General features: G+C 36.7%; 1 protein-coding gene across 2 annotated transcripts in view; it reads right to left on the reverse strand.

Annotated features, from left to right (window-relative positions):
- Positions 1 to 4,909: 4,909 nt before the first annotated feature.
- The window catches only part of LOC110446295, a 31,682-nt gene continuing 18,506 nt past the window's right edge, over positions 4,910 to 18,085 (reverse strand). Inside the window, exons 26-31 of one of the 2 annotated variants that reach the window (XM_021491373.1) lie at positions 17,736 to 17,870; positions 13,214 to 13,314; positions 12,469 to 12,571; positions 11,278 to 11,313; positions 9,136 to 9,222; positions 4,910 to 8,172 (exon numbers count right to left, since the gene is read on the reverse strand). In XM_021491373.1, coding sequence (XP_021347048.1) covers positions 7,984 to 8,172; positions 9,136 to 9,222; positions 11,278 to 11,313; positions 12,469 to 12,571; positions 13,214 to 13,314; positions 17,736 to 17,870 — 651 coding nt within the window. In that variant the 3' untranslated portion in view covers positions 4,910 to 7,983. The remainder of the gene's footprint in view (positions 8,173 to 9,135; positions 9,223 to 11,277; positions 11,314 to 12,468; positions 12,572 to 13,213; positions 13,315 to 17,735; positions 17,871 to 18,085) is intronic. The other variant, XM_021491374.1, reaches the window with a different exon arrangement.

The raw sequence follows: 18,085 nt of genomic DNA on the forward strand, positions 1-18,085 counted from the left end.
GATCAAGGGCTACCAAGTTTGTTTAAATGTATGACCTTGAATCATATTCAAGGTCACAAGGAGCAAATATGTTTAAAATATTTCAACAACTTGTTCTGAATAACCAAAAGGCTCAGGATGTTGATATTTAGTTAGTAGCATATGCTGGGATCAAGGACTACTATGTTTGTTAAAGTGAATGACTTTGACTTATATTCAAGGTCACAGGGGTCAAATTTGTTTAAAATCTTTAAACAACCTCTTATGAATAACCATGGGTCCCAGGATGTTTATACTTTGCAAGTTAAATCCTGAGATGAAAGGCTATACAATGTGTTCAACATAATGACTTTGTTCGACTTTCATTCACAGGTGTGAAATGTTTTAAAAAAAATTAACAGGGTCTTTTGAACGAATTTTAATCATAAATACTGATATTTTGCCTGTAGCTTTATTTTAGATCACTTTTAAGGTTACAGTGTGAGTTTTATACCAGGTGAGCGATGCAGGCCCATTGGGCCTCTTGTTATACTTTCCAAGCCCTGTCCAGACAAATTTCCCAAAACTATGAGACCAATTAAAATTCAACTTTCTGGGATTGATAGATTGGGAATATACTTTATATCAAATGGCCAATGTTCAATTTTAGGGATTCAAGATGGCCTGATTGGCCAAGACAAGGGTGGTTATAACTCTAAGAGGTGACATTGTTGATACTCTGTGATGTATAGAGGATGTGAATCATATTTAAAGGCTGACTTTTAAATTTTGAGATTTAAGATGCTATGGCCTCTGATTGGCTGAAACATAAAAAAAATCAATGGTCAAGCAGGGGGTATAAGTATACTTGTGGCTTACAGTTTTAGATACAGTACCACTATGTTTATCATCCCATGAATGCAACAAAATGAACGATCAGTATACGTAATTATATTTATATCTACCATGTAAATGGTTCCAAATTCTTTGTTCTATGTCTCCTCCAATATCTTGCCAAAACCCTTTGTTATTCCAAACAGGTCTGATACGCTTTCATTAGCTATAAGAAATATTTGATTTATGTGCAGTTTTAGTGTCTCAATTTCTGCCATCTTGAAGAATTTTTAAACCATTAGTGATCTGATATCAGGTGTAACATTTTAACGTCATAAAGGAATTAAGTGGTCACTTCCTGTAATGTACTGGTACATGTTTATCATTGAATTCTTCACATCAAGAAAATATGCAGTCAGTTTACATATGATGGGTGACAATAGTTAGACATACTTGTAAATAATAACCTTTTAAGATTTAATATAATTCCACTCATTTCATTTGCAACCTTTGTTTTTCAGGGTCCTACTTCCCTTAACACAATGTTCTTGTCTCCTTCAATATATTGCAAAATTCATTTACATGTATTATCACACAATGCTTTACTGTACACTGAAAGCTGTAAATATTGTTATCCAAGTTATATGCCAAAGAGTATATATTATGTACTATCTCAAACACTGCTTTAGATAATACTTAGTACATTGTACATGAATTGTTGAGAATGACACTTATCTCAGGTCAAATAATTTTCTGTTTATATATTTCTGTCTGTGCTCTGTGAGTACTGAGTATTTCTATGAATATGTTAATTTATATAATGATAGAAATAATTACCCAGTACCAGGATTATACTAGTCTCATGATAATAAGTGACAATTTTGACGCTGTGGACATTTTTCTTGTGTATCTTAACTCATTCATCCCTGAAATTTTATAATGAATTGAATTGAACCTTTGAATTGGAAGAGTTCAAATGTGTCTGCAGGGATGAATGAAATAAGAATACATCCGGTGTTCTATGTAATTAAACTGCCAAAAAATAATATTGTGACTGTTGAACCTTGTATAATGTCTGTTTTCTAATTTCAAAAGATAATAAACGGGGGAAAATTTAATGATTACAGATCATCAGGTGATTGGATGAAGAGAAATGTTACAAGTGAGATCAGGATAGATCGTTATAGACAATTTTAGATGAGAAGCCTCCAAATCGATCCCGACTTTCAGTAATATTCCAGATATATTTTTAATCGTGTTTAAGCTTGATGAATTTATTTCAGCTTGGGAAATCCCAGTCTTTTTAGTTGTTGTGAAATATAAACATTAGGACAAAGACTTTTCATACATCCCGCAACAAAATTGGGGAAAGGGGAATCAGATTGTCTTTCTGGAGACAGAATCTTGTTGGAAAACTCCTACAGTTTTCATTTGAATTTTGCCAAACTACACTGATGAACTCGCCACGCTCCAAAGTTCTACACCTGCTCTGGTATTTTTATCCAGCAGTTTTTAGCTCACCTGGTCCGAAGGACCATGGTGAGCTTATGCCATACCGCAGCGTCCGTCGTCCGTCAGTCCGTCAACTTTTCCTTTAAAACGCTACTAGTCCTGAACAGCCAAGTAGATTTTGACTAAATTTGGTCTGGAGCATCCTTTGGCCAAGGGGACTCAATTTTGTATAAACGGTGGGTGTGGCCCCCCTTGGGGCAGAGGAGGGGGGCCCAATAGGGGAAATAGAGGTAAAACCTTTAAAATCCTTCTTCTACCGTAGGGATTAAGGGATTTTATCCTAATTTAGTTTAGAGCATCCTTGGGCCAAGGGACTTAATTTTGTATAAATGGTGGGTGTGGCCCCCCCTGGGGGCTGAAGGGTGGGGCCCAATAGGGGAAATATAGCATTTTTTTTTAAATCCTCCTTCTTCTGTAGGAATAAAAGGATTTGTTCCATATTTGGTCAGAAGCATCCTTAGGGGAAGGGGATCCAATTTTGTATAAATGGTGGGTGTGGCTCCCCTGGGGGCTGAGGGGCGGGGCCCAATAGGGGAAATATAGCAAATTCTTTAAAATCCTTCTTCTTCTGTAGGAATGAAAGGATTTGTTCCATATTTGGTCTGAAGCATACTTGGGGCTCTGTTTGAAGTTTGTTCTTGCTATATCTCAAGTACTGGATGGATCTTTCTGAAATTTTATATGTACTTAAAGCACCTACCATGGAGTGCTATATCTTTACTTCATACCAATTATTTTAAACATATTCAGTTGAGCGATACAGGCCCTCTGGGCCTCTTTTGTTTTTTAGTTTTACTCCTTTTGTGAGGAATCCTAAGCCAAGTCTTGTTCTAGAATAAACCATTAAGACTTAATTATTGAAACTTGGTTTACATTGTCAGGACTTGATATAACGGTACATTGTAATTGACATCATTTTGGGGGCGCCGGGTGGAGGTGGCAGGGGACTTGGGGGTATGGTTGTATTTAGCCTGGGGCTTATATTTATCAGTTCTTGTTTAATTTATTATTTACATTAAAATGATTTTTGTATTTAATGAAATTTGATACAAACTTTTATCTAATATGCAGATTCAGTATTTTACTTAATACATGTATTATGACCAATACTACTCGGTGTATATATTTGGTATATTGTTTTGTGCGATTGTTATAGCATTGTATTTATCTTATTCTGTTGCTCACGCTATATTTATTGCAACCATTTGAATGAAATCCATATATATCTCACTACGGAGATGAAGTAATACATTTAACATAACATCTGTGATACATGGTAAGTCGTGAATTAGCCCAGTCAGCCTAGTAGTAGAAATGTACATCACTAAATCATCCTCTACTATGCAAATCATTATATAATACCTTTGGTCAGGGTTTAAGTATGAATATAGTTTCTCTTGCTTATGGATTTTGCTTGTGTCAATGATCAAGGGCACATTCAGTAAGGCAAGTGTTTTGGAACAGTCATTGAAATATTTTTTTGCTCACTAGTAAAGTAAACCAGCATTTTAATATTTTGAATCACAGAAATTAACTTCCCACTTCATGCTATAACAAGCAACTAGTATTGGAGGTTTAGAATGTCAAGCAATTAAATAAAATAGTGCTTGATTTCTTTCAAAAACAGCGAGCCAAGCCGAAAATGTGTGACGTGACAGTCTGGATCTGGTACAGGAACTCCTTTTTCTAGATCCAGTGATTTCATGACTATTTTTGACTGCTCGACTCGTTTGAAATGTTCCAAAATGTTTTCCTTACTGAACACTGGGCTGAAGTGACTGAGTGGCTTAGGCGTCTGACTGTCTATCATCATTAGCCCTCCTCCACTAGGTCATGGGTTCAAGGCCTACGTGGACATGTCGCCAGGTCCTGGCAGCAGGTCAGTGGTTTTTCTCTCGTTACTCTGACTTTCATCCACCAACAAAAACTGGCAGGTCATTAAATGACCATAGCTGTTAATAGGACGTAAAACACAAATCATCAATCACATAGCTGGGTTCATGGTTTATCACCATTTTTTTTAGCTCATAAAACTTTTGTACCTTTTGTAGGGGAGTGGTTTCTGACTTTCTGTCCAAGTATGCTACATATCTGTAGTGTACAATGTTTCATTTCATTATAAATGATGGTATTAAAAGAAAACTAAACACCTTATCATGGTTTTCTGTGTTTTTCTTTAAGTTAACAAAAAAAAAGCTTCAGTTAGTTTTTGTCTGCCTGTCAAAGATGGGACATATTATAAAATATTGATTCACCTGAATATCTTATTATTTTATGAACTTCAAACTTTTTAACGTGGTTTGAAACTACAAAAGCTTATGGAAGTCTGTTAAACATCATTTTCTGGTTGTAAATCATGCAAACATGTTTGTTCACTATGAAAAAAGTTTTCATTTTAAGTACCCAACTAACTTAGGTCAACAAGGTAAAAGGATCACAATTTTAAAATCATTTTTATCGTATGACAAAAATAATATCTTGAGTTTGTTATCATTTTCAAGGAAAATGGAAACTTGTTTTACTAATGATCAATCATCTGAGAACCTTTCACTTCCCGTAGTGATTTTAACTGAAAGAACACTTAAAAGAACAACCAAAATGGAAATAAGTTGTTTCCATTTATTCACCTTGATTAACATTGCAAATTAGTACTAAGGATATATGATGGCAAATTAAACCATCTAGTTCAGACAATGATGAATTAATCGCTTTTTAAATCCAATTGCATCATAGCTTGATATTTAATCATACAATTTTGACAGTTTGTAAATTACAAGAAATGCATTGTAGATCCTGGTAAAATTGCAACAAAAAAACATTGTTTATTGCAAGTTATAAGCACCTGTCCAGCAAAAATATAGTAAACAGTAAAAGCTGTTAAATGTAAAGACTTGATATAAAAGAAATTCATAAAGGAGAATAAAAGTTCACATTATTACAGAAAACAACAAAAATACGACTGCAATACAGTAAATCTGAGTGAATAGGACACATTAAATAAAAATTACCTTCAATTCTATAAAATCGAAGTAAATAAATAATCAATACAACAAGCAGATTATCACATAAAGATTAATTTGTATTTTGAATGGAGTCAATACTGGGTACATACATTTGTTTATTATAATAGAACAAACCTTCAGGCAACATATACTATGTACTGTACAATGCACTGTTTTATCAGTTGAGGCCCTAGAAATATGCACAATCTGAACCAAGTGATGTGATGTGTAGGCAGAAACTTGCGCACTACACCAGTAAAAGCTATATTCGCCCAGACTTAATTTCACCCTTTACATTTGACCACTGTTTATCGTGTTGTTTATTGATGTTAACTCTAATGATAAATTTGACCTCATTTCAAAGTGCGAAAGTTAAATGTGGCAAAAATAGCCCGGTATACAGTAATGTAAAAGCTGTGCCTTACAAGTGTCAGCTGTAGGGAATTTCCCTATAGCTCAGCGGTACAGCATCGGGCTGGAGAGCCAAGGGTCGCGGGTTCGAGCCCAAGCGACGGCACTATCTTTACCACTATTCCTCGTCCTACTACAGTAATTACACTTGTGATGGAATGTTAGTTCGGATTATAAACTATTAACAGCGTTAAATAAAATTTTAATTCCCTACCTAAAATGAAAATTTATTCTAAAAACGGAAATATTAAGGTTGACACCAAGACAATAGAGTGGTATATTGCAATATAATTAAGTACAGATCATGATAAATTGTAATGTAAAATGTCCAATGAAATACAAACAGCATTACAGAGAGTCACAAACATACATTGTTTGTATTTCTAACCCACATCTGAGGCCAGACAATAAAAAACATGTTCATGAGTATCAATGTACATTAGAAATACACTATAACCTAGATGTACCGCCACCCATTTTACTGCCAAACTCGTATACAAAAAGCATTGCGTATATTATCTAACACCCGTATATTTTAAAAATCAATTGAGAACAAATACACACAATGTCAGTAAAAATAAATTGATATGGCATGGCATCTAGTGGCATCCAGAAAACTAATGTAACTAAAATGACTAGAGAAAGGATATCATTTTGTTTAGCTTATCAATTACAAGTTTTCAATTTCTCACACTACGATCTTTCAATCAAAATGAGGCAATTTAATTACCAGTATGCCTGTTTATTTAAAATCAAGTTCTCCAGTAATACTACCGAATATGTCAAACCAGAAAATGAGTCCCGAATGTCCTTGTCATCTAACAATATTCCATGAATGAGGGAATTTACTATTTAAAGTAACAGCAACCTTGATGTTGGACTCAGAACCTGAGATTGAAGATTTGTGTGAATTTTTACTGAATTTTTACTGAAAATGAGAACAGCTAGAGTGATGACAAACATTCTTTTATTTACACTAATTGTAAACTAGATTTAGGACTTGGCACCCTGAATCAAACCTTATCCTAGGTTTAGTAATACTGAATATTTGTGTCGAACTTCATCAAAATTGTCTTTAAATGAGGATGGTACAGTGATGACTAAATTGACCATGTTTTTTGTCTCAGGACCTTGATATGCGAATAACTTGAGTAAAGTTAAATCCTAATCTGTTCCAAAATGAAAGAAAGAAGATCTATGACAAGCATTTTCTGTCCATAAAAAAGTGACCTTTCTGATTTCTGAACTCTTTTCCGGGTGTTACAGTAATGAACCCTTGCGTGAAGTTTTATCCAACTCCAATCAAGGCCAAAGGTAGCAGACAGAGGACAACTGAATGTGTGACGGACGGATATAAACAATGCTATCTGTCACCTCCCCACTACACTTTCATCGCAGCGCATAAAAGAAAGACAAATCGATGTGAAACAATAACACAAACAATTTTACCAATTCAAATGAACAAATTACTTTCAAATCAACTATTTCCACTGAAATGTATTAATACAAATATCATTTAAAATATTGCAATTAGATAAAAAATCTGAAATTAATGGGAATGAAACATTTTAAATAAAATATAACTAAAGCTTCTATCCCTTTATTACACAAAAGTATGTGAACAAGTGATTTTCTTCCTATCAACTGTTGAATCAGCTTTTAGTGTTTCAGACGGTACAGTCATTTAGGGATTACCATGATGATAGAAATATTATATAGGATTCATTCATACAAGAGATCTGTTTCAATATTGGTAAAATGCTTCAGCCTGACCGATCAGTTTTAGTGTAAAGGAGTAGGTTTCAGTGTAGAAAATATAAAACACTGAGAGGAAAGACTACACTACATCACACTTTGGCAGTAAGTAACAGGCTAGTACATCAGATCTGTATCACTTTGGCAGTAAGTAACAGGCTAGTACATCAGATCTGTATCACTTTGGTTATACATATAGTAAAGAATGGATTCCAATTACTGTGGTTAGCATTTTGTCAGACAAGTATAGATGTACATGTATCAAAAAAGGAACAGGTAGGCTTTCAGTAGACCCTCAAGAGTATGTTGTTGACTCCCCAAAGTGACCTTTGAATGTCCAAGGAAAAATCCATTTGACTTCTGAAATTGTTACATGTCAAGAGTCAGCTAGCTGAAAGCCCTGAAACAGGATATCTTCACCAGTGACCAGTGACACCAGTGTGCCATAGAAATGTGATTTTGTAAAAACAACAGCTGTGAATGATTACAGGAAAACAATGTCTTTGGAATGTTAGTAAGTAGTAAAAATCTGTGTCAGTGCGGGGGGATTGTGCTCCTCTATCCTGCGAAGACCCAACGTATCCTTCGGGGCTTCGTCTGCCTCTCTTTGTAGGTGTCGGACAAACTTGCGCCTCCATTGTGTGGCAAGAATAACAGCACTGATGTCATCTTCAGATCCATCTTCAGGCATAACCAGGCCCTGTCAACACCAAGGTTTACATAAATTACTAGAGACCTTGATCCTCCACAAATTATCCTGATCAATATTTGATGCATTGAGGAGATTAAACACAATTTTCAAGGAATGTAAATATTAGTTGTCAGCACACCGGTACTGACCTTTCTCCAACTTAGCATTTTTGACATCACAAAGTACATCATTATACAACCTTTCTCAAACTTAGCCTTTTTTTAACATCACAAAGTAAATTATCTTACAATTATGGGAGCCAAATTTTTAACATATGTCTGTAGACAAAGTCTTCAATATATAACATTTGTATTAAGAATTTTTTTACTTTGATCTTCCAGCTGGGACAATGCTGATATGAAACTTTCAGTGAATTGATGAAAAAATACAACTACCAAATATTATTATTAACAAGAATTACGCGTAATTATATGTGTCACCTGTCCCGCTTTGTCAATATAATAAGCATTTGACTTGAGTTTTTTAGCAAAAAAATACAGAAATCGTTGAAATGCTAGTAGAGAGTGTAATGCATTCAGCTATACATCCCATGATACACATATGACCCAAGTTTGGTTGCTCTAGCATTTATACTTTGTCAGAAACAGCCTAATATGTAAGAGCAAAACGCAAAACCTTAATGTTGAGTTTATAAGTCCAGAAATTTGAGTTTTTTTAACAAGAAAATGCAGAAATCAATGAAATGTTTTTAGTGCAGTAGGCTCCACTACCCATGCTTCATCTATGATCAAGGTTTTGTTGGTGTAGCTTTGTCAGAAACAGAGCTAAACGCAAAACCTTAACATTGTTGACGCCGCCATCGGAAAAGCAGCGCCTATGTGTCTTTCCAACATCCGTCGTAGGCGACACAAAAATTAAAGATTGTTTCATAAAACATCTGAGACAAATGTCTTTACTAGAAAATGGCTTATATGCTTTTTTTTAAATATTAAATAGAAATCACACACAAACCTTGACACACACAGTCTCTGCAGCTTTGATTGTCTGTGTGACGACCTTCATCAGGTTCTGTGCATTTTGTATCAGAATCTTATCTGCCTGTAAATGTATAATGATAATTATAAATCCTTTGTACAATACATAGTTAACCATTACATCTGTGATACTGGAAAGGACCAAGGTAACTTGTTAAGATTGGTTGTCAGATCACTAAGAGATTATTCCAATGTTGAAGTGTACTGTATATTGATAGTACCCATATTTTGATTTATTGTATATTATTAATATTACCCCCCTTTATACATCCACAGGTAAGTGTACTGTATATCGATAGTACCCATACTTTGATTTATTGTATAGTATTAATATTACCCCCCTTTATTCATCCACAGGTAAGTGTACTGTATATCGATAGTACACTATATTTGCAGAAAAACACACAAAATCCGAACTCTGCACACTGTTTCCCTTCTGTAAGAGGTTTACATAAGGACATGTTTTTCATACCAAATATCCCCACAACACTACTACACGGAGAATAACACTTTTTATTTTGAATTTAGGCTATAATGATTTCGTTTCTGTAAAAATTGAAACAAAAATTTTCTTTTTAATTTAAGCTATAATGATTTCATTTCTGTAAAAATTGAAACAAAAGTTTTAACTCTTTTTAGTTTCTTTCAGTCTATAACACTATCACAAGGTTTTTCCTGACTATGGAATCACCGCCAAACTTTCATATTTTTTTTTATACTTTTGTTGCAAGGAATGAGGGAATTTTGTAAGTCCGTCTCATGATAAAACATCTGTAAGTAAAATTAACAAATACCAAAAATAGCCTAAATTAATAAGGCAGAAAAAAACTCATTAATATGTACATCTTTGTATTCCCATATACACCTGGGAAAAGGCCTTTAACATGTACTTCCAGAGAGGTCTCTATTTGATGTAGAATTTTAATATAATGGTTGTAGAAAGGTTACTGAGCAGTTCTTGTAATTAATATTGAATAATTCTTAATTACTGTACTAAGCATTAGATATTTCTATTTCGCACATTTTAATACAGCCTAGTATAAGTTTTAAGGTCACTACTACAACAGTGTCACATATCTACAAATGCTGTGTTTGATTTCACTATATGTACCAGCCTAGTATAAGTTTTAAGGTCACTACTACAACAGTGTCACATATCTACAAATACTGTGTTTGATTTCACTATATGTTAGTACCTATCTACACCAAACAGCACAAGCAGTACAGTGATAAAAGCAGAAACATGAACAGTACAATCTCAGAGTAATAATATCTATTAATGTCGAAAATTACATCCCATGAAGTTTCATCCAATTTTCTTTTGTGGTCGGAGCTAGTGCTCTTTGTTCAATAAAGTAAACAATTGCATTAGATTTTTAATTTCTAACTGTGACCTTTAAGCCTGACATTGTCGATGTCAGTATCTTAGAGTGATGCCACACAACATTAGTATACAGTATGTACATAGCAGATGTCTTTCATCTGTCACCAATTTACCTGTTCTAGTCCACACAAGCTTAAGTTCTGGTACATCTTTCTACCATACACTGATGTTATATAATCAGGAATGGGTATATCCTTCTTTGTCTTATACTTACTCAGGAGTTTTGATACGATCATTTACTACAGACTTTTTTTATAGGCAACACACAAAGAGAAGCACATAGTAGAACGAGCAACAGTTTTAGCACAAATACACAAAATTAAAAAATTACACACAATTCAAAGTGAAAGTCAGCACAAAGCCAGAAATGTGCCTCTTTGATCTTAATCTAGGTGCAAATCTTAAACCACACAAGTAGCAAAACAACATATTTTTTAAACTGATACTGTAAAATGTTGTAAAGTTTACTATATTAAAATGTTAAACATACGTAAAGTTTAAATTGTTATAAAATTGTGCACACTTTCAACCACAGAATGAGAAGCAGTAACAGCTAAAAAGGTGTTTTTTGTCCTATTTTTAAACAATGTATTAGTATACCCCACTCCATTCATCAAAACAAGCAGCCAACAGCTAGCAAAATGTCCGAGAGCAAGATGATTTTGAAAATCTCTTCTACACACATGAAATGCTAAGAAACACACAGTATCACAGCTAAACATTCAGATGTTGTACCTGTTCAGCAGAGACGAGAGGACAGTCGACAATTTCCTTCAATACAGAGGCATTTAAGTGTAGTACAAAACTTACTCTATGTACATAACTTCATCAAAGAAAGTTGTCGTTTTTGTACATTTCACTATATACTGTAACAATATAACATAATGATGAAGTATGCGATAGAAAAATAGTGTCAAACACATTCTCATCCTTCAACCATGTAATGACTGGGCTTAAGGATTTTTATGTTCATGTCCTTGTTTTATTCATTATAGTGAACAAGAAATTCCCCTTTTTTGCCCAAGGCAAATGAGAAAGGTGATAATGTTCTCCATGCATGTAACCTACTGTCAAACTTCGTTAATCCAGGTTTTATTAATTTGAAAACTCATAATCCAGATGCCCATGGATAGTTCTTTCCAATAAATTTCCACAACAGTATAGTACTTGTTTAATCAATGACTTCAGGTTCAATATCAAAAGAGTTTCATTTTAACAGTTGGTAACAATCCACATAAAAACCGTTTTATCTGTGTCACGTAGCCACCTTTGAAAACACTTGAGTGTGCGACAAAGCACTACCATTTTTGTTAACATAAAGAAGATGTCCCGTGAAATTATATTTACAAAGTTGTCATTTTCTTGTAATATTAGAAATAAACATGAATTAATCCAAAAATCCTGTTTCATTGATCAGGATGTTTCTTCTCTGGGAACGAAAGTGTTTAGATTGATGAGGTTTGTAGGTAGTTTAAACCCTACGCTGACCACTTGAAGATACGGACTGTTGAGATATGGATTTGGTAAGGAAGAAGGTTTCAAAGAAAACCTACATTAGGAAATTCTACAGATAAATGTACAAACAGGGTGTGTTTAGAGCCTTAGATTTAATGTTTTGTATTGATATTTCTCATGCCTAATGATAAGTTACACAGAAATGTTAAAGGAGTAACATTCTGAAAAAATATATATTTTCCTGTTAATTCACAAAAAGAGATGTCATGATTTCTATGAAGTTGTGAATACTTAATCCATTACAGTTACACAAGGTACATGTTGGTGTTCCTCTCATAACACTAGCTCCTTGCAAATAATTGTTTGATAAAATGATTGTGAAATAATTCTATGGAAAAATATTTGTATTCGTGACAACGGGGTGATTTACAGTATTAGCCAGCTAGTCAGACGGACGGTATAAATACATACGTTCTTGTCCTCAGGGGAGGCCATCTGGACACTGGAGATGATACTTAGCTGGGTACTGACAGTGGGTATCTGATCTGCATAAAACATCAGGTCTTTGGCAAACCTGAAATCAACACACATTTATATGGTTCAAGTACTATGAACTTGATTGTCTTCATAAAGATAATGACATAATCTACACAGACTTTTTAGGACAAAAATCATCCACTTTTCGAGCACTTTTATACAATTTTTGGAAAAAGGGTGAGATCTTCTGTTTTAAGTGTATGCATACTGTTATATTGAATTTTTTAAATGATTTAAAATAATCCGTTAACATTTCATGATCATTTCAATATCAAAACTTTAAAACAGTTCTTAAAAAAAACACAAGTTGATTTTCTCCAGTATAGTCTTAATATACTGTAATATACAACAATTTTCAGGGATATTGAGCAAATTCCAGCATTTTTCCAAGATTCAGCTATTTTCCAGTAAGTTTAATAAGAACTTTTCATTTCAAGCACTGATCTCAATTCCAACACATTTCATGGTCCATATCTCAACCATGTAATAGTATTCACATTCTGAAATCTTAAAACTTATGAGGACTAATTTGAATTCAAAATCTTGTTATGAAAGGACAGATTTGTGCCATAAGTTGCTATTATACTGACTACAATAAGATGTTTATTCATGAAATTGAAGTTAAAAATTATATTTAGGTTATTTAACAAATAAAATTGAAAGCAAATCCTAAACCCACCTTTTCTCTACACAATATTTGGCTAAAATCTTCACAAACTTCCTCATTTTTTGCCCATTCTCTGCTACTGCTTTGGCAGTCTGTGTCATCTCTATATGATTCTGGAAAAAGAAATAATGACAGTCTTTGTTCATAAGAACGTCACAGTTTGAATAACAAAACTCAAATATAAAATATCTGCGTTGATTTTTTAAAGTAGCACTCCTCCATGCATTTACATAAAACAGGTAAGTAACACCTAATTTACAATTCTATATTTCATAGTAAACTTTTTCAGTTATAAGTTGCATGCAACTGTGAATTGAAATCAAAGAAATACGGTTGGAAACACTCCCTTCATAGAAATTACTAAAAATCACTGACTGGGCAGTCTACACACCACTAACACTCCCTTCATAGAAATTACTAAAACTCACTGACTGGGCAGTCTACACACCACTAGAACATCACTAACACTCCCTTCATAGAAATTACTAAAACTCACTGACTGGGCAGTCTACACACTGGGCAGTCTACACACCACTAAAACTCACTGACTGGACAGTCTTCACACTGGGCAGTCTACACACCACTAACACTCACTGACTGGGCAGTCTACACACCACTAAAACTCACTGACTAGGCAGTCTACACATCACTAAAACTCACCGACTAGGCAGTCTACACACTGGGCAGTCTACACACCACTAAAACTCACTGACTGGGCAGTCTACACATCACTAACACTCCCTTCATAGAAATTACTAAAACTCACTGACTGGGCAGTCTACACACCACTAACACTCACTGACTGGGCAGTCTACACATCACTAAAACTCACAGACTGGGTAGTCTACACATCACTAAAACTAACTGACTAGGCAGTCTACACATCACTAAAACTCACAGACTGGGCAGTCTACACACCACTTAAACTCACTGACGGGGCAGTCTACGCACCACTAACACTCACTGACTGGGCAGTCCACACATCACTAACGCGCCCTTCATAGAAATTACTAAAACTCACTGACCGGGCAGTCTACACACCACTAAAACTCAGTGACTGGGCAGTCTACACACCACTAAACCTCACTGACTGGGCAGTCTACACACCACTAGAACATCACTAACACTCCCTTCATAGAAAATACTAAAACTCACTGACTGGGCAGTCTCCACACCACTAAAACTCACTGGCTGGGCAGTCTACACATCACTAAAACTAACTGACTGGGCAGTCTACACATCACTAACACTCACTGACTGGGCAGTCTACACGCTGGGCAGTCTACACGCCACTAAAACTCACTGACTGGGCAGTCTCCACACCACTAACACTCACTGACTGGGCAGTCTACACACCGGGCAGTCTACACGCCACGAAAACCCACTGACTGGGCAGTCTACACACCACTAGAACATCACTAACACTCCCTTCATAGAAAATACTAAAACTCACTGACTGGGCAGTCTCCACACCACTAAAACTCACTGACTGGGCCGTCTACACACCACTAAAACTCACTGACTTGGCAGTCTACACATCACTAAAACTCACAGACTGGGCAGTCTACACATCACTAAAACTCACAGACTGGGCAGTCTACACATCACTAACACCCCCTTCATAGAAATTACTAAAACTCCCTGACTGGGCAGTCTACACATCACTAACACTCCCGTCATAGAAATTACTAAAACTCACTGACCGGGCAGTCTACACACCACTAAAACTCACTAACTGGGCAGTCTACCCATCCCTAACACTCCCTTCATAGAAATTACTAAATCTCACTGACTGGGCAGTCTACACACCACTAAAACTCACTGACTGATTAGTCTACACATCACTAAAACTCACTGACTGGGCAGTCTACACATCACTAAAACTCACTGCCTGGGCAGTCTACACACCACTAACACTCACTGACTGATCAGTCTACGCATCACTAAAACTCACTGACTGGGCAGTATACACACCACTAAAACTCACTGACTTGGCAGTCTACACACCACTAAAACTCACTGACTGGGCAGTCTTCACACTGGGCAGTCTACACACCACTAACACTCACTGACTGATCAGTCTACACATCACTAAAACTCACTGACTGGGCAGTCTACACACCACTAACACTCACTGACTGATCAGTCTACGCATCACTAAAACTCACTGACTGGGCAGGCTACACACTGGGCAGGCTACACATCACTAAAACTCACTGACTGGACAGTCTACATATCACTAAAACTCACTGACTGGGCAGTCTTCACACCACTAAAACTCACTGACTGGGCAGCCTACACATCACTAAAACTCACTGACTGGGCAGCCTTCACACTGGGCAATCTACACACCACTAACACTCACTGACTGATCAGTCTACACATCACAAAAACTCACAGACTGGGCAGTCTACACATCACTAAAACTCTCTTACTGGGCAGTCTACTCACCACTAAAACTCACTGACTGGGCAGCCTACACATCACTAAAACTCACTGACTGGTCAGTCTACTCACCACTAAAACTCACTGACTAGGCAGTCTACACAGCACTAAAACTCACTGCCTGGGCAGTCTACACATCACTAAAACTCTCTTACTGGGCAGTCTACTCACCACTAAAACTCACTGACTAGGCAGTCTACACAACACTAAAACTCACTGACTGGGCAGTCTCCATTCCAATCACACTCACTGATACTTATTGCTCTCCTTCTACACATCACTAAAACTCACTGACTGGACAGTCTACACACCACTAAAACTCACTGACTTGGCAGTCTACACATCACTAAAACTCACCGACTAGGCAGTCTACACACTGAGCAGTCTACACATCACTAAAACTCACTGCCTGGGCAGTCTACACACTGGGCAGTCTATACACCACTAACACTCACTGACTGGGCAGTCTCCACACCACTAAAACTCACTGACTGATCAGTCTACACATCACAAAAACTCACAGACTGGGCAGTCTACACATCACTACACTCACTGACTGGGCAGTCTACACATCACAAAACCTCACAGACTGGGCAGTCTACACATCACTAAAACGCACTGACTGGGCAGTCTACACACCACTCAAACTCTCTGACTGGGCAGTCTTCACACTGGGCAGTCTACACAACACTAAAACTCACCGACTAGGCAGTCTACACACTGGTCAGTCTACACATCACTAAAACTCACTGACTGGGCCGTCTACACATCACTAAAACTCACTGACTGGGCAGCCTACACATCACTAAAACTCACTGACTGGTCAGTCTCCATTCCAACAACACTCACTGATACTTATTGCTCTCCTTCTACACATCACTAAAACTCACTGACTGGTCAGTCTCCATTCCAACAACACTCACTGATACTTATTGCTCTCCTTATCATTTAATCTCACTGTGATTTGTCCTTCTCCCTGACTGTCCTCCATCCTCACTGACTGGGCAGTCTACACATCACAAAAACTCACAGACTGGGCAGTCCACACATCCCTAAAACTCACTGACTATGCAGTCTACACACTGGGCAGTCTACACACCACTAAAACTCGCTGACTAGGCAGTCTACACATCACTAAAACTCACGGACTGGGCAGCCTCCATTCCAATAACACTCACTGATACTACTGGGCAGTCTACACATCACTAAAACTCACGGACTGGGCAGCCTCCATTCCAATAACACTCACTGATACTTATTGCTCTCCTTCTACACATCACTAAAACTCACTGACTGGTCAGTCTACACACCACTAAAACTCAATGACTGGGCAGTCTACACATCACTAAACTCACTGACTGGGCAGTCTCCATTCCAATCACACTCACTGATACTTATTGCTCTCCTTATGATTTAAACTCACTGTGATTTGTCCTTCTCCCTGACTGTACTCCATCCTCACTGACTGGGCAGTCTACACATCACGAAAACTCACTGACTGGGCAGTCTACACACCGGGAAGTCTACCCATCACTAAAACTCACTGACTGGGCAGGCTACACACTGGGCAGGCTACACATCACTAAAACTCACTGACTGGACAGTCTACACACCACTAAAACTCACTGACTTGGCAGTCTACACATCACTAAAACTCACCGACTGGGCAGTCTACACACCACTAAAACTCACTGACGAGGCAGTCTACACATCACTAAAACTCGCTGACCCGGCAGTCTACACACCACTAAAACTCACTGGCTGGGCAGTCTACACATCACTAAAACTTCCTGACTGGGCAGTCTACACACTGGGCAGTCCACACATCACTAAAACTCACTGACTGGGCCGTCTACACATCACAAAAACTCACAGACTGGGCAGGCTACACATCACTAAAACTCACTGACTGGTCAGTCTACTCACCACTAAAACTCACTGACTAGGCAGTCTACACAACACTAAAACTCACCGACTAGGCAGTCTACACACTGAGCAGTCTACACATCACTAAAACTCACTGACTGGGCAGTCTCCATTCCAATAACACTCACTGATACTTATTGCTCTCCTTATCATTTAAACTCACTGTGATTTGTCCTTCTCCCTGACTGTACTCCATCATGTGTTGTAGCTGCTTTGACATTTCCTTGGCAACCTGAACAATTGGGTTGCCTTCATCCTCCCACTGGTCTGCCTCTTTTTGAAGATACTTAGCGGCAGCCTTTAAAAAAATATTTTATTGATTAGCTGTTATGTGGTTTATTAAAAGTGTTACCAGCACTTTATCTAATTTCAATATCAGTTATCAATATATATAATGATTTAAAAAGTAAATTTAATCATTTAAATTCTCAACCTTAAAACCTCATATGTAAAATTACCATTAACTTTTTAAGTGCATTTTATAGGGTTTACTATTGTATTGAGCTATCAACA

Source organism: Mizuhopecten yessoensis, unplaced genomic scaffold (assembly GCF_002113885.1).
Source record: "Mizuhopecten yessoensis strain PY_sf001 unplaced genomic scaffold, ASM211388v2 scaffold2671, whole genome shotgun sequence".
In the NCBI taxonomy this organism is placed as follows: Eukaryota; Metazoa; Mollusca; class Bivalvia; order Pectinida; family Pectinidae; genus Mizuhopecten; species Mizuhopecten yessoensis.